This window comes from Phyllostomus discolor, chromosome 3, assembly GCF_004126475.2.
Source record: "Phyllostomus discolor isolate MPI-MPIP mPhyDis1 chromosome 3, mPhyDis1.pri.v3, whole genome shotgun sequence".
NCBI lineage: Eukaryota > Metazoa > Chordata > Mammalia > Chiroptera > Phyllostomidae > Phyllostomus > Phyllostomus discolor.
Genome location: NC_040905.2, coordinates 52,867,653 through 52,895,457, shown reverse-complemented (window position 1 = coordinate 52,895,457; position 27,805 = coordinate 52,867,653). Strand labels below are relative to the sequence as shown.

Genomic DNA, 27,805 nt, shown 5'->3' with positions numbered 1-27,805 from the left:
GCTTTCTTAGATTAATTGAAGTGACAGGAAATCAGAAGTCCCTAGAATGCATTTTAATTCCAGCCAGAGAGGATTTATTTTTACTTAATGTATCAGCCTTCATCTGTACCGTAAGGGGCATGTAGAGAAAATAATTGGTGTGTAACTAAACTATCCAAGCCGGGACAATGTTGAGAGTGAATGCGGCTCTGGCACCCACGCAGGTGTAGGGCTCCAGTCTCCTTTTATGAAAGAACGCAGAATGCAGTTAGCTCCCAGCATCCTGCAGCACTCTCGGGGCCCCACTTGCGCTGGAGAACTTCACTGTACCTGGACTGCCTCCAGCCAATGATTGAATGTGGTAAAGGCACTAGTGCCTGGTCATTTCTGTCTTTGGGGTATTTTTCTAAAGAATAATATTTGCTCCAGGGCTCCCGGGTAGAATGGCTAACATTTTGTCAAATCTGCTTTGCAGACTGAGGATCACTTGCTTAATGCTCCTTCTACCACCTCCCACGCCACCCCCCACTTCTTTTCACAGATGTCAGATCTGCATCACAAAATGAAGGCTTTTCCTGCCCCTTTCTGCTTCCTCCTAATTTTATCTTTTACAGGCATTACCTCTCAATAAACTTCTTGCACTCTCAACTTTGTCTTAGCACTTACTTTTGAAACAAGGGTACTATTAATAATTGGGTATAGGGAAACAGATTTAAAGCATAGCCTGTGATTCTAATTATGTTTGACAGGCTTCTGTTGTCCCTCTACTATATCCAGGAGCACAACTTCGTTTCCTGTTGACATTGTCCATATTAAACAGGACACATTGGGGCCTTTGTTGATCTTGGGCAGACCTCGGCGTACTAAACCCTAAGTGAATAGACTGAGTACTTATACTGGAATGGAAAGGGCCAAGCTTTGATTTCTTTTTTCTCTTCCCTGTTTTGAAGAGTCTTCCTTCTTTTCCCTAACTTATTTGGTGGACCTCTCTGTTCTTTTTCCTCACTGCTCTGCTCCCCTTTCCTGTTCTGCCCTCCCCTCAAAGACTCTCACTGAAATTGTTTCCATATTCATACTTAACAATTACATTGTAGCAAAACCTCTCTAATTTTATATCTGTTCAATTAATAGCTTTATGGGGTATTTTTATTTTGGATATCCCACAGACTTCTCAAACACAATGATTCCTTCAAAACTAAACCGAACATGTTTCTTTATAAAAGATGGCCACTGTATCATCCAGGGAGGTGCTCTGGAAATCGAACCAGACTGCTGGTCCCCCCCGAAACCTCCACACTAATTTGGTCACAATGTCAACTTGATTCTACCAAGTACATTATTTTGGTTAAATCTATTACCTCTTTTCTAACTTTCAGGAAGATACTAAGTAAATGTCAATAATGGAGCTAAATTATGAATTTTCACAAGTATATAATATATTAGAAATCAGTAGACATAAGCAAAATAGATCAAAATATATGAGGATGAGAGAAAAGATAAGTCAGCTAAACAGCAGCCGGCATCTACAAGATATAATTAGAGGTAAACAGATCAACCAGTCTTATTTTGACCACAGGAGCAACCTAAGACTGGCATGCACACCTGGTAGAAAACTGATCAGATTAAGTATTATAAGCGAGAAAGTATAAAAAACAAAAAAGGATTTTTAGAACATCATAACTACTCAGAATGAAAGGTTAGTCAAAGGAATCATACATTCCAGCCTCACACGGCCCTGGGTATATCTGGACTGCAAGATCACTTCAGTTCATAAACTTGCAGGAGCGTGGCTGTAGTAGTGCGAGGGATCAGAATGAGAGGTTCTTGGTTTGGGTAAATACATAAATGTAGATGGTATGCTTAAGAAGCTCTAGGATTCTGTGACTGCCATGCCTTTCTCCTGGAGACATTGCTTCTGTCAGTGTAAACAAAGGGATGGAAACATCTACAACATGCCTTCAGCTGGGGACATTGCTGCCAACAACTGATCTAGTCTGGGGAATGTAGAGCTCCTCTTTTTGTAATATTGACATTGCACAAAATAATGGTCGGCATCTCATAAAAAATGTTTCGGTATTACTAGTCATCTCCATGCAATGTACATGCTGTTAGTCTGACTATACAAAGTGGTGCAGTTTTGCTCATACCAAAGGCAGAGAGGCACGGTGTCACATTTAAATTGTTGACTGAGTCTTTCTAGAAAACTTCAACAATAATATAAGTGCTCTAGATTAATCATCTGGGGGAAGGGGTGGTACTCATTTGCAAAACCTTTTATTTTCTGTTTCATTGCCTAGTATTTATTAACTGCATTGGGGTTAAATGGTGCCTCTATTGCTTTCTGTGTCCCCAGCTGCTTCTAAAGAGGAGTAAGAAGATCCTTATCATTTTTTGCTGGGATTATGTCAAAGATTAATGCTTAGTCTTTTCACTCTCAGCCTTGACTCCTTTATTTGACCCAACACAATGCTGCTTGAAACATCATTCCAAAACACAGATGTGGCCACATACTTTTCCAGCATAAAGTTCTTTTATGACTTGCCACTGCTTAAAGATAAAGTTCAAATTTTTGACCCAATGTGCCACCTTTTGGACCTTATTTCTCTCTATTACTCATACACATGTATGTTCTAATTGCAGTTGGTCTACTCTGCAATGAGCCAGGATCCTTTCCCTTTGTGAATGTTACTCCCTTTGCTTGGGATGTTGATCCTGTACCTCTTCTTTTTATATAACCTGACAGCACTTCCTTTTAGAAGTCTCCATTGACCCTGCAATTTGGATCATTACACTAATCACAGACCTTATCATTATGTGCTATAATTGTTATCGCTTCTTTTTCTCCCCTAGTAGGCTCCACACTTCTTCTTGGTAAAGTCTGTTTTTAGTTCTCTATGTCAAACTTACCTCCGTGCATACCATAAAACATACTCAAGGAATCAAAGGACAGGTGGACTAATGGATGAACAAAAAGAGGAATAGCTGAGTGTCTGGCTAGCTGCATAAAATCGAAGTGGACATACAGTGTACCGAAATACCTTTGCCAGCCACCAACCTCCCCATTCAACTTCACTCAATGGAATGCTGCCATGAGAATCTGAAAATATAGATATGATCATGTCAACACTTTAAAATTCATGTAAATCAATCATCGGCTCTTCATGTTATAAATACAATGTCACTTTTTGAGCTTCCTCAATCTAACCTATTTACACTTTCTTAGCTATTGCTAAATGCCCGATGGTCCAGCCTTACTATAGTCTATGGTATTCTGAAAATATATTCATTCATTCATTTACTCACTTATTTCGTGACTGTTTTTTCTCATATCTGCTTCAGTGTTAATTCAGTATTTTTATGTATTATCTAGTGTTAGCTAATGGCTTGATTTATAAATTTGACAAAACTAATAACCTCTATTTTTGTTTTTCTAAAATTGTAAAGCAGTTAGTCCAGAAAAGAGAAGAAATAATTCAAGGGAAATCTCTTATAAGGTAGTACAGTTCTTAAGAAATATGAAATAGTAGGAAATACAGGCTCAGATGTATTTTTTTGCTTATGAAAAGTCTCATTTTCTTAATCTAGGAGATGGTACTTTCACTTATAAAACTCCTTTAAAAATAGTGTGGGCTTCTCTGAATTTGATTCACATCCTCTCCGTGCAATAAAGTCATGCCCATGACTGTCTGAAGCCGCTTTTCACTTGAGACTTAATGCCATTTTCGGTCTGCCGGGCTGCTCAGGGATAATATCCTTTCGATTTCTAGAAACCCTTTGAATTACCTGAGAGAGTCTTTCAGGTTGCACCTGAATTATTTAAAATGTTTTCACAAAGGGTCTTATAACCATATCCTTGATTTGATATTTATGTTGAGGTCATGTCTTTCTGACCAAGCTCTGGATCTGATCTGTCACGTGTTTGACAGCCTGGAGTTAAAAAACAGATTATATTCTGGGATAAGTCCTGGTTCTTCCATATTCTTTTTCTTACTTTCAGACTCATCAGTTTTTTATTTAGCATATTTCCTTCTTATAGTACCTTATCAAATGAAGCTAGTAAGAGCCAGCTGACACTTTCCTATTCTGCCTGGAAATCTCATTACTTGTATACAAAAGTTCATTAGGTACATTTTCTTTCACTGAAGTTTCCTCAGGTGACAGCTTTACCAATTGCTTCTCTCTACATAGCATGGAGAGCCATTTTTCTAGCCTGCTGTACCTATTCTCTCTGTGCCTTCCCACACTTTATTTGCTACCCAGTACCAAAGCCAAGGCCACATATTTTAGGTCTTTGTTATGGCACAACTTATTTCTTAGTAGCAGTTTTTCTCTTATCCTTACCAGTTTGTCTTACTTCTCTCAAGAAAGCTAGCCTGAATTTATTTCCATGACATGGGAGAGGTCCAAGAGAGGAAGCAGAAATGCTCAAGTGCTTTTTCTTCTGCTTTTCAATTCAATAATTTCTTTATTGTATTTTTTATTTAAATTTAGTCCTCTTATATCCCACTTCCCCCAGCAATCACCACACTGTTGTCCATATTCAGGAGTTCTTTTTCTTGTTGCTCAATCCCTCCACCCCTTCACCTCCCCCCACCTTAGCCGTCATCCTGCTCTCCATCTATGAGTTTGTCCTCATTTCCCTTGTTAGTTCAGTTTGTTCACTAGATTCCACATATGAGTGAAATCATAAACTTTAAGTATGCTAACATCCTACTGGCCAAAGTAAATCACAGGAACAAGCCCAGATTCTAGGGATCCAGGAATAAATTCACTTAGTCAGAAGACCTCGAAAGTTACAGAGCCAAGTGTGTGGATATTGAAAGGTTATTTATTGGGGTAATTAATAACCCCATTCTACCATAGATATTTCAGTTAATATTTAACAAATTACATAGTATTTTATTTACATGTAATGAAGGACCCCCAAACTGAGTTATTAGCTTTTAGTATGCAATTTAGCATTAACTGTTTCAATTTAAAAATTTAATTTTGACCATATTACATACCATGTGTCTTAAAAGCACACACTTTGTCTGTAAATGTAAATTATATGGTCACTTTACCAGAGAAAGATGAGTGGGATATGCCAAAAAATACACTTTAGTGTTAAGACAAATAAACATCAAAATCTGTTTCTTTATTCCTCAGGTGATATTTGTGATCCCAATCCATGTGAAAATGGAGGTATCTGTTTGTCGGGATTGTCTGAAGACTCCTTTACCTGTGAGTGCCCGGACGGCTTCACAGATCCCAACTGTTCTAGTGTTGTGGAGGTTGGTAAGTGCAAGATTTAAGCATTTCAGTAGCTATCCCCTTGAAATGAGTGACTGACAAATTTGGCTGTGATGTCTTGTGGACTTTCTGCATAAGACTGCTGTATGTTGCTAATTAATTCACTTCTCTGTAGGACCCTCAATTTTATCATTTTCCTTTTATATTTACATTTTATTTTTATTAGTGGTGTTCTCAATAAATAATTTTCAAATATTTTAATGAGTAGCACTTACAAGTACTAGTGGAATTTAATAAATTTCTCATCTCTCTAATGTTAATATATTCATTCAAATTTTTATTTGCAGTAGAAAATAATCCCTAAGTCAGTTTACTGAAATTAACATAGTCACTCTAAATAAACCAGAACTCACTTTAGTAACAGGTAATATTCATCAGTATTCTTTAGATGTTCTAATTTTTTAGTTTCCTAAGACTATAATTATATGAAGGAAGACAATACAGTATTCTAGTTATATTGTTCCTCAAAGTCTTCTCAAAAAACTGCAGATACTAAATAGTCATTGATCACATTTCAAAATGTTTCTTTTTCATCTGTGAAGTACTTAATTGTCATGCATAATTATGATTCAGGATAAATTTCACAAATTCCAAATGAGTCCCAATTAGGGAAATAACTGTACATGTTAACACTATGTAAACTTATATGGAGATTTTCCCCTGTGATTAAAAATAATACCATGATTAAGTTTGAACAGATTGCTACATTGTTTTTTCAAAGCAGTACCAAGAAGAATAAGAAGTAGATTATATTTGCTTGATATAAGAAAACCAAACATGTTTTTTATTAGAACTTCTGTCAACTAGCATAAACTTTGGGAAATTTGGAGATTTCTATGACTTTTGAAATATAGTTTTGAAGAAGAAAAGTTATATTGTCTAAAGGAAACACAGTTATACATAGTAGGACTCAATCATTATTAGTTTAATGAATGACTAAATAAAATCATTAACTGCTGTTTTGGGCCACAAGTTATTAGCTTTTAGTGTGATTTATTTTTACATACTTTTTTCTTGTATTGTATAAATATTACATTAGTGTGTATGCATTACATCTAAAAAGTTAATTATATGATTGCTGAAAAGTACCTTGTTCATTAATTCATTTTAAAGATAATTCTCTTTCAAGGCTTTTATTAACTTGCTGCTATTTTAGAGAGTTTGATACAGTGCCATACAAATAAAATTGCTGTAGCCATTTTGACCCAGTCTCCAAATATGTACAGTGAGTTTCAGAGTTTAATATGAGAATCATATCCATAGGAAAGTCTATAGCTCTGAGGAAAATTATAGACATAAATATCTCTAACAGGAATGTATGAATAGAATAACAATTTAGTATTATATTTTAAGCCCATTAACCCTAAATATGGCAGTGCCTTAGATTTGTAGTATATAACATTTTTGGCTACTTTTTAAGAACCAAATATATAATTGAAGAAGAAAATGTATTTAAATAACTAAAATAAACAGTGTCTTTGTTCACTTTTTAAATAAATACTTGAATATTTTCAGCCATAGTTTCGAACAGTAATTCCTTGTTCATAATTTTACCAGAAGAATGACACTATTAGCAGCAACAGGTGGTGAAAGATAAACACCATATGACCTCATCTGTAAGTGGAACTTAATCAACAAAGCTAACCAATGAGCAAAATAGAACCAGAGACTTGGAAATAAAGCATGAATTAACAATGACCAGAGGGGAGGGGGAGAAGGGAGGAAAGAAGGGGAAGGGGCAAACAAAGGAACATGAATAGAGGACTCATTGGCATGGACAGTGGTGGGGATTGACTTTGGAAGTGGGGGGATGGGGTAGGGGAGAACAATGGGGAAAAAGGTGGGACAACTGTAACTGAACAATAATAAAAATAATATGTGCTATTCTTGGAGGTACAAATTGCTTTTGATTTTACCTCAAACTTCATTCTTTGGTAGTAGCCTTGTTTTAAGTTCTCGATACTACTTATTTCAAAAGAAATTCTCATCCAATTTTATCCTCTCTTTCCTCTCAAAGCATCTAGTGTCTGAGAAGTACAAAACACTTTACCACATCTGCAATCAATTCTCACATTACCTACATTTATAAATTATGTGTGAAAGCTTGAAGACATTGACTTGCTCAGATTTGTGAAGTTCATTTGCTAGACAATATTGCTTTACTTTGACTTAATTCTTGACCTGCCTGTATCCTCCAATATCCATCTTTTACCTCTATCTATCTCTCTCTTGCTCTTTCTCTTTCTCCATCACACACATCCCCCTCATACAGACCTATCTCCAAACCCCAATGTCCTAAGTCTCTTAGTGTTATTAAGATTCACTTCTGATGTCCATTAAAACCAATAGAAAAACATCTTTGAGCAAGGGGAAGAAAAAAAAAACAGCACTTCACATCTTCAGAGTTGAAGACATTGGCCACATTAACGACTGTTTGTTTGCACAGATGTGCACGTGATGCTAACTCCTTTTCCAGGGGACTTTCCTCTAGACAACCATGCAGTTAAGCCTGAAATTACTTCTCAATTACCTCCTCACATTCCTGGATAGTACTATGTAATTTGGAGCCAAATGTTACACATTTATTTCACATAGAAATTTCTATTACTAGTGAATGTTCTAGAGTATACATATAAAAATTTTGCTAATTAATAAATTGTTCAAGTTTCATGACATAATTTTCTGTAGGCTATAAAATTTTTATAATTTGCAGTAAACTAATAATAAATATAAATTTTTACAACACAAATACATTGTTTCTTAATGCAACCAAAGAGAAGAAAATAAGTGATTCACTTTTTAAAAAAATAAAATCTTAGTTTTCATTGATTCTTAAATATTGATTGAGTACTGGCTAAGAAATAGTTACCTAAATGGTAGAATGCAATGGTAAGCAAATTTGCAGAAATTGCTGTCTAGCTAGGATATAAGATAAATTAACAAATAGATAGGTATGATTGGCACTGTGGTAGGAGAAGTATAGGGAGCCTAAGGAATGTACAGCAGGTATTCTGATACTTAACTTAGGTGTCAGAAAATTCATGCCAACCTAAAAAATTATGTCTTGCTAATTTTTGAAGATCATTTCAATACAGCAGACAGAAAGCTAAAAGTATTCAAAACAGAGGAAATAATTGCTTAAATAGCCAGAGATAAGAAAAGTCATGATTCCATGAACTGAAAAAAATTCATTGTGACTAGATCTTGAAAGTGTGAGACATGGTAGCCAGCAATGAGTCTAGAGGTGGCGATCATGATAGATTCCGTGTTCTTGCAATCACTGTGAAGGAATTGTACTTACGCTGAGAGCAGTGAAGATGATTTGCACTTTTAGAAGGTCTCTGTCTTTGTAATATGAAAAAAAAATAGACCAGATCAGATTAAAGCAAATGGACAATTAGAAGGTTATTGCAGAAGACCTGGTCAGACATGATGATCTTGGCCTGAATCAGTGAAGCACGAAAGGTAATGGGGAGGAAATAGTAAATATTTATAGTATTACTCATAGTAGATAATTATTGGCAATTAATGGAGCAGTTGAGTAGAAGGAGTTTAAAGGAAGTAAAGTATGAAGAAAAAACATCACCAGTGTCTGACCTGACCAACTTGGTGTCATTTACTGAGATAGTGCAAATAAAGGATACACTGGGTTATGAGGCAAAAAATTAGTTGATTATTTCACATACTAAATTTGAGGAAATTGCTAAGTATCAGTTAAGAAGTTAGACATAGATTTGTGAGTCATAATTATACAAATAGTCATCAATGCTTAGGACATGTGTGGATCTCCCCAGAAGAACAAAAACTTCCAAAAAGATGAGAGGATCTATCAATGGAAACTGATAAGAGAGGGTCATCAATAATTAAGGAGCAGGTAAAATAAGTTAATTCTATAGGGGAGTCTCAGAAGGAGAGGTCAGGGAAATAGAAGAGGAACCAGGAGAACATGGCACCATAAAATTTAAGGATAAACAGTGTGTTGAGAAATGAATAATCAGCAATGTCAAATACTGCAAAGAAGTTAATCAACATAACATTACATTGATTATATGTGATGTATGGATGACTTTGCCAAGGTCAGTTTTGTTGGAATTTTGGAGAAAGAGCTAGATTGTAGTATGTGGAAGAATCAGAGTAAATTTTAGAAGCTGACTAAGAATACAGGGGAAATTCCTCAACATGGTAAGGATACCTACAAAAAAAAAAAAAAAAACTATGGCTACAATCATAATGGTGAGAAAGTTGAAGTTTTTCCCACTTGCATCAGAAACAAGGCAAGGATGCTCCCTGTAAGCACTCCTTTTCAACATTGTACTGGAAGTCCTAGCTAATACAATAAGACAAGAACATGAAATAAAAGATTTACAGTTTAGGAATGAAGAAATAAAACAGTCTGTTTACAGATGACATGAACTAAAAAAATCCTGGAATAAATAAGAAATTTTAGCAAGGTTATAGGATTCAAAGTTGATATACAAAAGTTAATCATCTTCTTATGTACCATAATGAACAAGTAGACTTTGAAATTAAAAATAACACAGGCAGGACACAAAGGAGTTTAGGGCTGTGAAAATACTATGTATGCTGTTTTAATGATGGATTCATGTCATTATACATTGCGCAGACCCATACAATTTACAACACCAAGAGTGAATTCTAATGTAAACTACAGACTTTGGATAATTACAATGTGTCAATGTAGTTTTATCAACTGCAAGAAATGTACCACTGTGGTGGGAAGTATTGATGTTAGGGGAGGCTATGCATTTGTGAGATCAAGGACTATATGGAAAATTTCTATATCTTCCTCATTTTTCTATGAAATTAAAAGTTTTCTAAAAAAGTTCTTTAATTTTAAAATAGCTATAATAAATATTCATCAATTTATTAGTTTATCCATTCATCCATCAAATATTTATTGAGTATATACTATATGCCAGGAACTCTTGACATTGAGGATATAACCATTAAAAAATAGATTTTGCCTTCACAGATATTTCAGTCCAATGGGGAATAGAAAATAATCTATAACAATTATAGTTAGTTCTATAAATAAAAATAGAGATAACTATGAGGTAGATTAAGAGGAAGTATATTTAGTGGAACAGAGATAGCTTCATTGTATGAGGGGGGGCCCAAAATGGAACTTATTTATAGAACTTATGTGTTTCTTCTTGTATATTTAAACTTTAGTCATCTTCAAAGTATTCTCCATTTGATGCAATACATCTACCAAGATTTTTTTTTCCCACTGCTCAAAACAGTTTTTGAATCTATCAATATCTTGATGCTTTTCAGTGTGTCTGCCATTTTTTGTTTCACCTCTTCCATACATTGGCAAAAAGTTTCCACTTGAGAAATTTTTTCATCCATGGGAAAAAAAAAAGTTTCTCAGGGTAAGATTGGGTGAGTAGGGAGGGTGAGGCATGGAGGCCATGCATTTTTTGGTCAAAAACTGCTGAACATTTGGTGCAGTGTGAACAGGTGCAGTCACAACTCACCCATCATGAAATGGGCAAATGTGTTGAAGGAGTCTTCAGAGAAAATTACTGAAGCTGAATGCAGTCACTCACAGCAACACAGCGGGTACACTGATATACATAAGTTCCTAAAATACCCATCTAGGAGGGGAGCCTGTACTACAAGAGGTCCACCCTTGAGAAGATAATTCTGGAATTTTTGGGTCCCCCCTTTATATAGGGATTAGAAGAGAAGATAGTAACTAAAATGGGAAATTGGGCCACATGAGGTTTTTCTTTTAAGATGGAATTATAATGTCATTATGATTCAGAAAAAATAACATAAAAGTTAAACTTGTGTTTCATTAAGAATAAACTATGTTAAATTACTCATTTAGGTATTTCAATAATATATATAATAAATTTAACCTCTTAAAACTATCAATCTGAAAACCAAGGATGTAAACATTGGAATTTGGTAGTAATTTAAAACACTGCATCACTTTAGAAGAAAATTCAAAGCACCTATATTTTTTAGAGTAATTCAGAACAACATAATAAAATCAGATGTCATTTCATTTAAAATTCTTCCTTTTTATTTTCCCCGTAGTTGTACTAGCTTCTGATCAGGTTTTCTTTCCATTTGAAAAATTAATAGATATGAAGTTGCTTTATGCTGTTCTATCTTCTCCTAACCTTTTCTATCTATTATATTGCATCCAAACTTATTTCCCATTGGTACTAGTATCTCTTCTCTATGTGAATTCATATTCTTCAAATCTCTTCAGTTAATTAGTCCTTTTGCCTTCATTACTTTATGAGAAATTGGTTATGTTTAAACCATAAACATAAATTATCTCATAACAATTATAACACAAGTTACTTTGTATATTTTGCCCCATGAATACTCACATTCATATTTAGTTTTAGAAGATGACCAGTGTATGGAATCTCAAGTACTGCAACAGAAATTGATCCTGTCCAAGTGACTTCTTGTCAATGATCATGAAATATCAGAATGTTAGTTAACAAGCTTTAAGTAGACCTCTTGGGTAGAGTGAAGCTGTTTTTTAGATTTCCAAATTTTGGTTACCAAATGAGAAATTTGGTAAACTTTATTTATTAAAATTATTTACATATTAAGTGAAATTATGTCAGCTTTTTCCCCTTAAGATTATTTCTTGGACTAAGGAAGACTAACTCATAACTGAATCCATAATTTTAGAGATTATCATAATGAAAGATATTCCAAATAGACAAATATTTTCTCAAAATCTGCTAGCCGTGATTGCTAAGAAATTTCTCAGCTAACTAGAGTCAAAGGATTTATTTTCAGAGGTATATTTACTTACTTCCTAATAATAAGAAGCACTAAATAAGTGTCCATACAAACAAATAGGATGTACAGTTACAGTGACAGAGTTAAGGGAAAACTTTTGCCCTTTATTTTGTATAGATTATAGAAAAGTATTTTTGTTTTTAATATGTAGATATTTTTATAACATAGCTTATAAACTCTTAGCTTATTAACTGAAAAACGTTTTTACTTTATTGTTAATTAGGATGCTTATAACTTGTTAGCTTTCAATTCCAAGCCCCAGCAATTATATGTTAACTTCAGGAAGAATATATAGAATATCAAAGAAACTTAGAAAATATCAAGTACACAAATCCTCTCTTGCTCAGAAGAAAGATTAGAGCCAATTTACAATAAAGTTTTTATTTGTAAAAAAAAAAGGATAAAGTAACACATTTTTTAAAAGTGTGTTTTAAACATTTAGTGGTGTTTTAAACATTTTCTTTTTTCTTGAGCATAGACTTTTCATTGATAGGGGATGAACGCTTTCATGAATGAAGTGATAGTGGCTGTATACAAGGTCTGTCCAGAAAGTACCCAGCCATGTACTATGTAAAATAGAGACATTTACTGAAGAAGATATATGAAACATTGTACCCAGGACATTGTACTCAGTCCCTTTCAAAATAGGCACCTTGGGACCTCACACGCTTCTGTGATCTTGGTTGATTGTAGCCTGTACAAGTTCAACATTCTCAGGTGTTCTGCTTGCTGCAGGCCTTCCAGAATGTAGATCATGTTCAACACATTCTCGATCATCTTTGAAGCATTTGTGCCACACTTTTATTTGTGCTCTATTCATTGCATTGTTTTTGAAAGCCTTCTGAATCATCGGAATAGCTTCCAAGGGGGAATGTTCAAGGGAATGTTCAACCTTAACTCAAAATTGGATGCAGATTTATTGCTGTACTTGTTCAGTGATACTGAATGAGATAGCCACACAGTACACATGCTCTCACAACAGCATCTACCACCCCCATTGACTAGTAGAGTCAAGGCATCAATGTTCGTGCATGTGTATTCCTTGGTAACCTTGACTTCCAGGTTACATCAATTTGTGTAAACATTTATCATTATATAAACAATGGCTTCACTTTTTTCCAGAGTTCATATTATTAAGTCAGCCTAAGAAATAATTACAAATTTAGTAGATTTAAATAAGCATCTACCTCACAATTCTCTGAGTGTGTTGTAGTGGACTGGTGCTAGATAGTATAAGATGGCTCAGATGGGGTGGCTGTCTCTGTGAGATCAAACTTCCTTACATAGCGGTGGTAGAAAGGTCCCAAGAGCAGTAAAAAAGATCAAGACCCAATTATAAGCACTTCTCAAATCTCAGCTTCTGTCACCCTAGCTAACAACACTTCAATGTTCTGATCTGCCACTTCATATTGCAAAGGTGAGGATGCAAGAAGTGAAGAATTTGTGGTTAGTTTTATAACCTACCATGACATATTAGTTACTTTTCTTCTTATTTCATTTTTAGCAGTGTTTATTAGTAATGCAAAAAGTTGACAAACATGCAGATATATTTTTAGATTTTATTTTTAGGTTACTAGCTATCAATATAACTTTTTTAATAAAGGAAGAAAAGTAATCACTCTCCTAAAAACTTGATTATTTTCTGTTTACATTAGACAAATACATTAAAAACTAGAAAAGCCAAAATGGAAAGTGACAAAAAATTGTTCTTTCATCTAGATTTTAAATAAAGTGGCATGAAGTTGATTGTGCCACAGCCAAGTGGGCAATTTTATGCATTTATGAAATGGAAAATTACTATATTAAAGTGATTTGGTAAGTGCTAATTTAGCTTAATTTCTAGAAAAAATTTATCTTCTATAATGAGCACTTTTATGGAGAAGAGGTCTGTGGGCAACTCGCAATTAGGGGTGGGTGGGGGAAAGGCAGACAACTGTACTTGAACAACAATAAAAAAAATAAAATAGTTAAAACATACATGACAGTCTTCAAAATGTTTCATAATGTTACTTAGTTATATATTCCTTCATTTTCAGCATGATCTATACTTTTAACAATTATACCTATTTTTTTGTTTTTTATTGAATTAATTACATTTTAAAATATTTTATTTATTTATTTTTTAGAGAGGGAAGGGAGGGAGATAGCGAGAGAGAGACAGACATCAATGTGCGGTTGCTGGGGGTTATGGCCTGCAACCCAAGAATGTACCCTGGCTGGGAATCGAACTTGGGACACTTTGGTTCCCAGCCTGTGCTCAATCCACTGAGCTACGCCAGCCAGGGCTTGAATTAATTACATGTTAATCAATGGTATCCCAAACAGAGCAGGTTACAAAAAAAAACAAATTAAAAAAAAAACATTATTTTTAAGAAATAATGAAAGGTGTTAAAATTTTATCATTTTAGGGAAATTGATATGTATATGCTAGATATTGAGCAGAATGCTCTACCTATGATAATAATAGAAGCAAGAACATGAAAAATTAATTATATGTAGGTTGAGTTGCTGAATGCTATTAACAATAATAAAAGTTAACAGTGTACACTGGTTTTGTCTTGAAACTGGTCATTATTTCATATAGAATTTATTTACTTTTTCACTACAAAAGTAATAAAGAAGAAAATGTAAGAAATAAAAGCAAATTAAATAAAAATTATAACCTTAGGTCTTGGCTGGTGTGGCTCAGTGGATTGAGTGCCAGCCTGCAAATCAAAAGGTTGCTTCTTTTGATTCCCAGTCAGGGCACATGGTTGGGTTGCGGTCCAGGTCCCAGTTTGGGGTATGTGAAAGGCAATCAGATAGCATTGATGTTTCTCTCTCTCTCCCTTCCTTCCCTTCTCTCTAAAAGTAAATAAATATCTTTAAACAATTATAATCTTACTTTCTATATATTTTTATCCTTTTTTCTGTTATTTATCTGTTGATCTATCAAGTATGGATTTATAACCATGTAGAGTCATATAAAGCATGATAACAATTTAAGTTGAGCCCTTGATATAAAATTGTGTACATGCATGTGTATATGTAAACATATGTGTGCATAAAATTTATACTGTATGTATTTCATATTCTTTGAGGACCCTTTTGTTTTTTTCACTATAAAATGAATATATTTACATTCATTACAAATCTTTTCCTGACGTTTAAAATGTCAGACTATCATACTATCATTTACCATCACTTTTTCAATGAGCCCCTTTTTTGATGATTAAGTTCTCTGCAAATTTGCTCTATTATAAGCATATACATATGTTTATAAATATATACATATACATATTATAAACATATTGATTAACACTCTGATAACTATATTTTGTGTACTTTCATCATTCTCTCTTTAGACTAAATTCTTAAAAGTGAGTGGTTGTGATAAGATTTATTGAGAACCTTTCACATCATAAGGATTGAATAGGAAAAGTTAGTTTATTGTAGTGAATTTATGATGAAAAATGTTTAATAAGCTTGTAGCTTCTTAATTATAATTATGTAGATTTGGAATTATAGTTATTTGATTTGTTGGAGAGCAGAAAAAGAGATTGTTAACTCATTAAATTTTTAAAATTATATTTGAAGAATATATCCCCTTTATTTTCACTTAATTATTATATAAGGCTATACATTTTTTAAGAGGACAAAGTTTAAAGAAGCATATATAAAGCCCAGTTTGATTGATAAAAACTGTGAGAAAAAAAAAAAAACTATCTTCTAAAATTAAAACCAATAAAAGGGAGGGTAGGGATTTAATCAAACAAACCTTAAATACTAGCTCCAGAACATCTACAGTATGGAGTGGACAGGATAACTAGATAAAGAAAGCCTAAGAAGGGTAGATAAATGTAGGAAGTAGGAACATGACTAATATCACTATAATGGATATTAATGGAAATGGATTTAATAGAAAGCGAAAGCCTATTGGATGAATAACAGAGGATTTGCTGTTATCTGTCTTCTTACCATTAATTACACAAAGATAGAATGATGAAAAAGTGATAAAGCATTAATAATTTAATGAGAATGGACCAAAAATGGCAGAAGAGTAAGTGGAAGCCACACTAACCTCCTCCCAGGCCCAAACTGGAATTACAACTAAATTGCAGAAACATAATCCTGAATAGCCAACTGAACACTAGCTGGAGAGAAGCCTTATAACCATAGACAGATGGAAGAAGCCACATCACCACAACATGACTTGTAAGGATTGCAGAGGTGGTGTGAGAGGGTTGGCTGGCCTTCCACAGGCATCAAGTGAAGTCCTGGAGAGAAATTTCAGTGGTCAGGGGGTTCTCTCTGAAAAGTGTGGGGTCTAAACCCCAAGCTGGACTCTCCAACCCTAGAGCACCAGAACAGGAAAAGGAACCCAAATAGCATAGCTGTGACAAGCAGTGGGGTTTCTATCCACCAGGGAGAAATGGCTAGAGATGCAGAAAACCTCTTAAAGGATGAATGCACAAAATTCCCTATGTAGTCACTTACCCTGGGTGTGGGATGAGAGAGGGCAGAGTGCACTAGAGACAACTTAAGAATAATCTGGAGCTGGTGGCTCTGGGCATAGAACTGAATGGTCGCCTGCCAGGATCCCTGTGCTAAGTCATTCCCCAAACTGCAGGAGCCATCCTTCTCAGGCAGAACACTCCCCTCCAAGGGGTATCTGACTGAAGGGAAGCAATAGCCCTATATACAGGAATTACTCTGCCCCACTCTGTGGTGCTTATGCCTTGCTGCTGAGGAGTACAGCTGGTAGACTTTCACTCTTTAAGCCTAACAGAAAGCATGCAGGCAGAGACAAATCTCTGATAGCCCTGAGACTTTAGCTGACCCTTACAGGGCTGGTGCTGGTAAAATCCAGCATTGGTGTGGAGCCTGGTTCTTTCTGTAAACAAATAGGCCAAGCAGAGGGAGCCACAGGCTGTGGAAAGCTGCTAGCTACAAACAGGTTGCTCAGGGCTTGTCACAAGAAGAGCGTTAACATAGGTCTGTGCCAGAGTCTTTGAAGATCTATCTAATACATAGCAACAATCACAAAAAGGCAGCCAAAATGGTGAACAAAGAAACAGATCCCAAATGAAAGGACAAGAGAATTCTCCAGAAGAATTAGATGAAGTGGAGCAAGCAATTTACCAGATAGAAAGTTTAGAGTAATGATTATAAGGATACTCAACAGCATGCAAAAAAGACAAGGAAATCATAAAAAGTACAGTCAGAAATAAAGAATGAAATATCTGAAATAAAGAATACACTGGAAGGAATGAATGGTAGGTTAGATGAAGCAGAGAATCAAATCAATGATTTGGAGACAAGGTAGAAAAAACACCTAAGCAGAACAGCAAAAAGAGAAAAGAATTAAAAGAAGAAGAAGAAGAGCTTAAGAAATCTTTGGAACAAAATTAAGCATAACAACGTCTGTATCATGGGACTGCCAGAAGAAGAAGAGAGTGAGCAAAGGATCAGCATCTGTTTTGAAAAAATAATGATTAAAAACTTCCTTAATCTGTTGAAGGAAAAAGACACACCAGTCCAGGAAGCTCAGAGAGTCTCAAACAAGCTGGACCCAAAGAGGCCCACATGGAGACACATCATAATTAAAATGGCAAGGGTTAGAGACAAGGGGACATTCCTAAAAGCCACAAGAGAAAAGCAGGTAGTTACCTACAAAAGAGCACCAATTAGACTGTCATCTGATTTCTCAAAAGAAACATTTCATGCAAGAAGGGAGTGGAATGAAATAATCAAGGTGATGAAAAACAAGGACCTACAAACAAAGCTACTTTACTCAGAAAGGCTATCATTTAAAAACAAAGGAGAAATAAGGAGCTTCCCAGACAAGAAACAGCTAAAGGAGTTTGTTAACACCAAATCGGTACTGCAACAAATGTGAAAGGACTTGGTTTAAGAAGAAGAAAATGAGATAGAAGAAAAAAACAGAGGAAAGTAGCCAAACAATAAAATGGCACTATGCACATATCTATCAGTAATCACCTAAAATGTAAGTGGCTTAAATGCTCCAACAAAAAGATGTAGGGTAGCTGAATGGATAAGAAAATAAGACTCATATATGCTGCCTCCAAGAGACACACCTCACATTGAAAGATACACAAAGACAAAAGTAAAAGGATGGAAAAAGATATTTCATGCAAATGATAAGGGAAAAAAGCTGGGGTAACTGTACTTATATCCAAAAACATAGATTTTAAAACCAAGACTATAGTAAGAGACAAAGAAGGACACTACTTAACAATGAAGAGAACAATCCAACAAAGGATACAATCCTAGCAAACACTTACACACCCAACACAGAAGCACCTAAATTTGTAAAGCAAACCTTGATGGACATAGAAGGAGAGATTGACAGATGCACAGTCATAGCTGGGGATTTTACACTCCTTTGACTTCAATGGACATATCTTCCAGACAAAAAAATCAACAGGAAGACAGCAGCCTTAAATGACACACTAGACTCACCAGAACAGCAGAATATACATACTTTTCAAGTGTCTGTGGAATGTTTTCTAGGCTACAACACATGTTAGGACACAAAACCAGTCTCAATACACATAAGAAGATTGAAATCATATCAAGCATCTCCTCTGACCATAATGCTATGAAACTAAAAATCAGTGATAAGAAGAACCCTGAAAAACATGCAAAGGTATAAAAGCTAAATAACATGTTATTAAATAATGAATGGGTCAATATCGAGATCAAGGAAAAAAAATCAAAAGATACCTTGAAACATATGAAAATGAGGACACAGCAATCCAAAATCTATGGAACACTGGGAAAGCAATCCTAACAGGGAAATTCAAAGCATTAAGAAAAAGCACAAATAAATGATATAGAAAAGGGAACTAAAAAGAGAAAAAGCCCAAAGTGAATAGAAGGAAGAAAACAATAAAGATCAAAGCAGAACTAAAACAGATTCTAAAAAATGATAAACATACAACCTTTCAAAACTAATTTAGGAAGAATCAGAGAATTTGAATAGACAGATTGCACCTAGTGAAATTGAAACAATAATCAAAAAACTCCCAACGAACAAAACCCTGGACTGGATAGCTTCACAATGTTTGAATTTTACCAAATGTTGCAAGAACACCTCTCCTTCCCAAAATATTTCATAAAATTGAAGAGGAGGGAAGGCTCCGGAGCTCATTGTACAAGGCCAGCATTATCCTAACTCTGAGACCAGGTGAAGACACTACAAAGAAAAAAATTACAGGCCAATATGCCTGATGAACATAGATGCTATTATCATTAACTAGATATTAGCAAACTATTCAGCAATGCATCAAAAAGATCATATACCATATCCAGTGGAATTTATTCTGATATTCACTGATATATCTGATAAAGAGTTAATATCCAATTTTTATAATATATAAAATATATAGAGAACTTACAATACTCAACACCAAAAAAACAAACAACCCAATTTTAAAAAATGGTCAAAGGACCTGAATAAATACTTATCCAAAGAGAACATATAGGAGGCCAGTAGATATATGAAGTGATGGTCAATGTCACTAATCATCAGAGAAATTCAGATAAAAACCACAATGTGGTATCATCTCACACCTGTCAAATGGCTATAATCAACAAATTAACAAACAACAACTGCTGGCAAGGATGTGGAGAAAGGAGAACCTTTTTGCACTGTTGGTGGGAATGCAGGTTGGTGCAGCCTCTGTGGGTTGCAGTATGGAGTTACCTCAAAAAATTAAAAACAGATCTGCCTTGTGACCCAGCAATTCCACTCCTGGGAATATATCTGAAGGAGCCCAAAACACTAATTTAAAAGAATATAAGCACCCCTATGTTCATTGCAGCATTATTTACAATCATCAAATTATGGAAACAACCCAAATGTCCATCAATAGATGAGTGGATAATAAAAAAGAAACTATGATACATTTACACAATGGAATGCTACTCAGTTATAAAAAGGAAGATAGTTTTACCCTTTGCGATAGTATGGATGGACCTGGAGAACATTATGCTAAGTGGAATAAGCCAGTCAGAGAAAGACAAATACCATATAATTTCACTCATGTGTAGAATATAGTGAACAAACTGAACTAATCAGCAAGATACAGACAGGCTCAGATGGACAGCAGGATGACAGCTAAGTAGGGTGTCAGGGTGTGAGGGATCTAGCAAACAGGAAAAAGGAATCATGGACATGGACAACAGTGTGGTGATTTCAGCTGGGAGGGTGGTGTAAGGGGACTAAGTGGTAATGGAAAAAAGATGCAATAAAAATAAATAATAAAAAGTATTTATTGAAAAATAAGTATTTTGCTAAGTTAAAACTTATTTCTTAGAACTATTAGTAACTATTGTAGAATATAATATTAATAAAGTAGATAAACTAATTAACAAAGTTTTAGGCACTTACTATGTGCTAGAATCATGCTATTTATTGTTAGGAATTATTAGATAAGATGTAAAGGTTTCTAAAATGTAACAGAAGGCGTGAATCTATTCTCAAGGAGCTGCAAGTAGATGTCATTGTGTGTGAAGGTTTATTTGGCCACAGTCCCTGAAGCCATAGGAAAACTGGTTGACACCTCAAGGTAACTTTGTACTCTAAGACAATAAACTGTCCAACACATATCAAAGTGTTTATGTGAAGCCAGGTTTTGTCTTTCATATTATTTAAAGGACAGTGGCAACACATAATGAGTCATATAACGAGAGAAAATTCAGGCAGGATTATTTTTAGAATGTATTTAATTTTTTTGAATGTCTAAAATTTACCAGTTATAATTTAAAATGAACAACAATTGATATTTATTGTTCTGTTTATTTTATTTTAATCAAGGCTTGGGAAGTAAAGCATGCAGAACACAATTTTAGGCCTCAGCAAAGACAGAACTGAGATAAAGGTGTTTTCCTAAATACTAATCCTTAGAAATTAGAGCAAATTTCAAGTAATGATTAGCACTTGCTTTACATAGCATTTTGGTAAATCCCACATTGCCTTTATCTGGTAAAATTTTAATTGAGAAATCAGACCCTAATTGCTTCATCCACATCACAAAGAGCAACTGAGTACAGAAGCTGTTTCTGTTACTCATCGACATAGTAGCCACCAGACATTTTCACAAAAACAGATGCTGTTTGTGTCAGCTCCGCTCTTTCAATCAATCGCTTTGGCCGCACAGGCAATGGATAAATCAGGGTGCATCCCAGAACATGCTCTGGCCAATATGGGCATTTCTATTAACTATTCAACTATCAAGGTCGAGCGATATTATTGTCCACAATGATTTTCTGACCCAAAATTTCTGTGGTGTGTCTCACCTCACAACTCAGCAAGCTGGTTGCCAGGCCTTCATCTAACAAACCACAAAGAGGATGGGCAGATAGTTTTAATACTGTTCACCAATCACCATGTCACAAGGACATATTTCCCCTCACCCTTTTCCCTTTAATGGTGTCTTGTATTTTTAGACTACTCTATTCATTAAAATGCTAATATATATTATTCTTGTAATAACCTTGAAATAAACAGTTGAGTTAATACCAATCTCAATGTTAAGTAGGAAAGTGATTTTATGATCATTGTAATAACTAGAACAAGGTCACAGATTTCTGCTGAAAAGCAGACAGAACAGGTATTAAGCCGGAATGTCTGCCCCAGCTTTTTACACAGTTCAGTGTCTGCGTTCAAGTTAAACTGTGATGGTTGCACATATGGGAATGGATGGGAAATGAGAGAACTTGGAATAATAGTAATAATAACAACAACAACAATAATAATGAAGTTTCATTCCAGTGTTCATCACAAGCCCTCTTGAATTCTATAGAAACACATTCTCTAAAGAATTTCTTCCTGGGCTGTGGCTGAGAATTCAGCCACACTGAATTCAAACCCTGGCTGTTCTGCTTACTGTCTCTGTTCTTTTTGGGCAAGTTGTTTAACACCTCAATGTATCTGTAAAGTAGTACCAACCCAAAGGAGTTTTGTTCAAATCAAATTAATATGTACAAGGCACTTAAAGCAGTATCTCACTTACAATGAGAGCCATATAGGAGTTATAAAATAAGTAAATATGTATAAACATTATAGACTATTCAAAAGCTATATGCAAAAATCAAACTTCTAAGTCCCTGAATATTCTTTCATCATTTCAGTCATTAAGAACATTATCAAAATGTCCAATAAATACTGACCTATTGTACTTATGTCAGGGTCTTTTCTGCTTGTGCTTGAATGTGCAAATTGGGGGCAGTTTAGCTGTCAGCTTTTAATTTTTCAAAAATTTCTTTTCTTCTACATATTTGACAAATGAACTCTACATTTTATTATATAAAATTATTAGTAAGATAAGTAGCATTTGCATAATTAGGAATTGGCTTTTTATGAATATAGTTCTACTTAGCTTATAGTGAATAACATGAATTGATTTTTCTTTATAAGATTACAAAATGGGAATCCTATAAAGGCATAACAAATATCAAGGTGGAATTAATGACAACATATTAATATTAGGTTCTTGTATGGAAGAGATCCATAATATACTCTTTGTGGCTTTACATAATAAGAGAATCACAGAGTAGAAAAGAGCACTGGGATCTTCCCTTTAACAAATACTAGTGAGGGTCTCTGGAAAGCTATTCTTGACCACCAGATGCTAATCTCCCCTTTGCCTGCAACCACAAGGTGCAAAACCTGCCCTGGATATACTTACATTTGGGAAAGGACTATAAAACACGCATATCAATAGTCACACACACACAATACAAACACTATCACAGTAAGAGGCAAGGAAGCACTGTAAGGTAAGAAGAGGAGGGAAGGTCATGCTTTGAACCTTTGCCCTAGGGCTCAGATTTAATGGTTTTTAATATGAAAGTGTAGTTCTCCAGTAAAGCTATTAGATGGGAACATTTTAAGCAAAATACAGGATGATAAGCATGAAAGTGAGAAATTTGGGAACCTTCTAGAAGAATTAGCATTAATGGTTGTCCAGATAATTGGTGTTTATAGGAAGGTTCAGGGGACAGGTTGAGGAGGTGGTTTGAAGATATACTGTATCAGGCCTCTAGTCATCCTCTTGAACTAAATGATATAATATTTAATTTATTATTAAATGAAATAATATAATTTTCAAGTTATTAAAATTGTCCCAGGAACATGATTCTATAACTTCTCTTGATAATACATTATCGAAGCATGCAAACATTATAAATATAAAACAGCAGAGAACTCTCAACAGAGCAATAGTTGAAGTAATTTCTAAGTACTACCTCAGCCTTTTCTCTTGAGGATTAAATGGTACTCTTTATTTCTATTTCATTTTTCTGACTCCAAGATAAATCTATTTTGCAGTTAAATGTTACAATTGTTTTCAATATGATTTGGGCTAATAGGTTAGTTGATTTGGAGAAGGCTGTGTGTGGTTTATTGACTGAAATTAGTGCAAATTTCTATAATCTAGAATTCTTAACCAGAAATTAATTGCTGGAAAAAAAAACAACTGCAAGGTTTAAGGAGAGTTTCCAGGAAACCCTTCTCTGACTAAAATGTCAGTTGACATGTAGAAAATCCCATGAGAGGTTACAATATATTTACATTCACCTAAATGAACCCCTAATCTTAGACACTAAAGAAACTGTTGCAATACAGAGGAAAGTTTGGTTTTCCTGACTGTGGACTTAACTCTATATGAAATATGTGCAAACTATATTCTTTGGTAGAAAGTGAAAGATTGAAAGAATACCTTTAAGGATTTGCTTTGTTTCAAAACTTTGCATTTTTTCCTATTGCTAAAATCCTTTTAACATTGCTTGCAAGCCAGTAGTACTCCCCCTTTACCCCCCACCTTAAGCCTGATCTCCTTATTGCATGCTCCCCCTTTTTCTTGCCCAGTTTTGCTCTGAGACAGAAAGGAGATAAGATATAGTATTTCCAGTGTTCTAGTAATTGGTCTGTAATGTGGTGCTGGAGAAAGGAGGGGAAGGAAATTAATTCCTTATTTTTTTAGTAATTAATACAATCCTGGATTGTCGTTTGTGATAGAACAGCCTAAAGAAAGCAGGTAATAATGGCATTGTGTTTTGTACCAGTTAGATCTTATTGGGAGAACTAATTCTTGTTATAAGATCTCATTTTTGTTACTATACTAAAAGACCTTGACAAAATTTAATTTATCAAAAGGAGATTAACAAATATAATGACCAGGGTATATTCTGTGCTACATGAAATTAAAGTGGAGATGTTTATCTCAGTTCAGAAGATAATTATTAGAAATATAATAGCTGTCTTCAAATATTTGGTTGTATGTGAAAGAGCCACCTTATTCCATTGTTTTCCAGAGGCTGTCTCTCGGAGAGTCTCGTGGCGTGTTTCTTCCTGAGATTATGAATTCCCTACCACTACAAGTTTTGAAGCAATATTTAGCTTTTTGGTTGGTACCAGAGTTTGAATCTGCAACCTTGGTGTATCTGGGACAATGCTCTAACCAACTGAGCTGCCAGGTCAGGGCCCTGGACTGTTTCTCGATAGTTGGAAGACTAGAAGTTAATGGTGTGCATTCACAACTTGAAAATAACCTCAGTGATAAGAAGAATGGAGCTTGAGCCCTCCCTGAATAGTCCTGAAACTTTATTCAATTTCACTGTTTTAATGTTAGTCTTGTCCACATTTTTATCAGTTGAGTTATTTAAAGACATTCCAATTAAGGAAAAATTTAGCTCAGGGAGACAGGTTTTGCAGATAGGGAAATTACATTGTCAATGTCATTTGATTAACACCTGAATGTGGAAACAACAGCTCTTTTCTTCTCCAGAAGGTCCTAATGATTCTGAAAAGAAAGCATTTAATTTTAGTTCCTGTCTTAAAAGGAAGAAAAAATAATCCTCTATAGTAGTCATTAATTCATTGTTGAATAAGTTAGTGGCACTTTAGATTAGTGGAATTGATACAGGCCAGCAGAGGCTGAACTTTATCTCTTATAGTTGGTGTCCTTGGGATGAGTTCAAAATACATAAAATCATCATCGTCATCATCCCATCTGACCAAAGAGAACCCAATTCCCCAAAGACATCTCAGCTCCCTTCAAGTTAGACCTGCCCACTTTTTTCCTTTTATCTTTTGATTTCAAAAGTTATTTTAATTAAGCTAAATATGTGACTCCATATTTTGGGAATCCATCATTTCAAAGCCTTCATAAAATCTCTGAATTCATCTTTGAAATACAAGCAGTGAAAGTGGAATAATATTTGACTAAAAGGCTTCACAAATTTCAAAAGTAGTAAAAATGTCACTTTTTTAAAAACTGTAACATATATTTTCAACTTCTCATTTTATTGTGGACACTATCACAGATGCCCCAATTTCTGTCCCCTTGGCCCATCTGTACCCTGCCTCTGCCCCACCCCTCCCCCAGGGGCATCACCACACTGGCGTCTGTATCTGTGGATCCTGTATGTGTGCTCTTCGTCTAATCCCTCAGTCCCCACCTCCCCACACCTGTCTGACTTGCTTCTGTACACACACACGCACATGTATTAGATGCCAATATTTTGTAGTACAGTAAGTTTCTGTCTTCAATTAGTCACCATTTATTTTTTTTAAGATATTAAAGTTTTATATTATTTATACCCCAGAAGATACATAATGGTCAGTATTCAACACTAAACATCCCTGGTGTGGTGGTAGGGGGTTCTGGGTGGGGAAATCTGTTAGTCTAAGGTGGCATCTGCCCAGGCCCAGAGCTCAGCAATTTCCTTGTCTCTGTGTCTTGTGCTCTGTGGACCTGGGATGCTGGAAGTTTTACTTGATCTCCATTAATAGTAACTATTGCCAGGGAGTAATTCTCATAGGAAGAACATGTGAATACAAATTGTCCAATATGTTTAAGAAGAATATAACTAAAGATAGGTTGCTGGCATAGAAAACAGTATCATTTAAAAGCCTTACGTACAAAAAGTGAATATTTTATATAGTGCTTAGAATTATGGGCTCCTATTTATTTAATAAAATTATTTGGCCATTTATTTTTGTCTCATGTTTCTACCACTACTGAAATGGAGTCTGATTATTCTTTGAAATATTATTTATAGGAGAGAAGTCCCTAAACTTATCCAAACACCACTGAGTAGAGGCTTAAATAAATTATTTCCATAAAATAAACTATTTTTCAATACTGTCCATAGTCACTGATTATATTGATGTAGGAAAACATGGAAAATGTTAATGGAAAAAGAAAGTTATAGAACAGCATATATTATATAATTCTATTTTCATTATATTAAAAATATTAATTATTATAAATTATGTATGTAGACAGAGTACAGCAAAAGCAGGTTTACAATTATTCATATGGAAAATAATGCAATAATAATACAAGGATAAACTCTGTGTTTTACATACTCACAACAGTAAACCTGTATGTAGTCTGATGTTTAGATAATGTTACTTCAAAATTCAGTTTGACGTTAGTTTTTAGTTGGTGATTTAGATGATTTAATAAATACTCTTCTATTTTCTAATGCAAGTTTTAACCATTGTAACAGTGGTTTTTTGCCAACACCCTTAATCACAAGATCTCTTCTGACATTAACATTTTCTGTGGTTTCCTTAAGTGGGTGCTGTCACTAAGATTTGTCCCAATATTGCTGACCTACCCATTACTTTTTAGTGTTTTGTTCTTTCGGTTTTAACAGATTTGCTTTTCAGATGAGCTCATTTGTCCAGACTTACAGGAGTGAACCAAGGTTGAAGCGAGCAGGTTCCCATGTGTACATAAACAGACACCCAGAGAGACAGTCCTCATGGTGCCAGCCTCCTTCTGGCAGTCACTGTGAAAACTCATTTACAGTGGGCAGGTCACCGCGGCTTCGTGACTGTCCTACTCCCATCAACGGCATTCCCTCGCAAAATTATTGTTTCCCTACATTAAATTTTCAAATGGATTATAAATTAATTTTGTTGAAAATGATAAATCTGAGCAATCATATTCACTTGTGATCTGTTTCATTCCTCGAAACTTTCTTCTTTCTATTTATCTGTGAATTTTCTTTGTATGCCTTAGGTTTGATTTCTAGTTTTTGCTTTTCATGGGTCGCAATAATGTAACACAGTCATTAAGTTTATTTACTGGACTTTACTTTCTCATCTGTAAAATTGGATAGCTTTCTAAAAGCATTTACTCAGTACCAGTTGTATACACTATACAAAATTAAAATATAACCATTTTTCTTGAAAGAAGAATAATGGATAATATCTACCTTGGGAAACAGACTGGAAAATATTTTCCATTTTCTTTAGAGTCAGCTTTCAGTTATAGTTTAAAAGCCAGTGGGAGCTGGAAAAAGATAACTGTATACATTTGGAGTCTGAAATAAATACTATGGAACTGAGGGTCCTGGGATTTATACTTATTCCACGAGGATAGAAAGGGAAAGTACATTGAGGAAACAAAAGGTATTCGAGGACAATTGAATACATACATGAAATGTGAATTATAAAACCTTTGTAATGTCAAATCACTTAGCTTAAAAATTTTCAGTGCTTCCTTTATATAGGCAAATGTGTCCCACTCATGTCCCAAAGTCTTTTTTAATATTAACTGAGATACGAATGTAGGCCACTTGAGTGGTAGCATTTCTCAGCTTCCGATACTCGGGCTTAGTTTTGTACTTTTTTAATCTCCGTGGCAAAAAAAAAATGAAACTAAATAATCCATTCACCCTTTATTATTTCCCCATTTGTACCTCTTCCTAAAAA

General features: G+C 34.7%; 1 protein-coding gene across 3 annotated transcripts in view; it reads left to right on the top strand.

Annotated features, from left to right (window-relative positions):
* EDIL3 (EGF like repeats and discoidin domains 3) overlaps positions 1 to 27,805 on the top strand; it is a 397,987-nt gene that overhangs the window by 124,117 nt on the left and 246,065 nt on the right. For all 3 annotated transcript variants that reach the window (XM_028525846.1, XM_036020498.1, XM_028525854.2), the window contains exon 2: positions 5,128 to 5,256. In XM_028525846.1, coding sequence (XP_028381647.1) covers positions 5,128 to 5,256 — 129 coding nt within the window. The remainder of the gene's footprint in view (positions 1 to 5,127; positions 5,257 to 27,805) is intronic.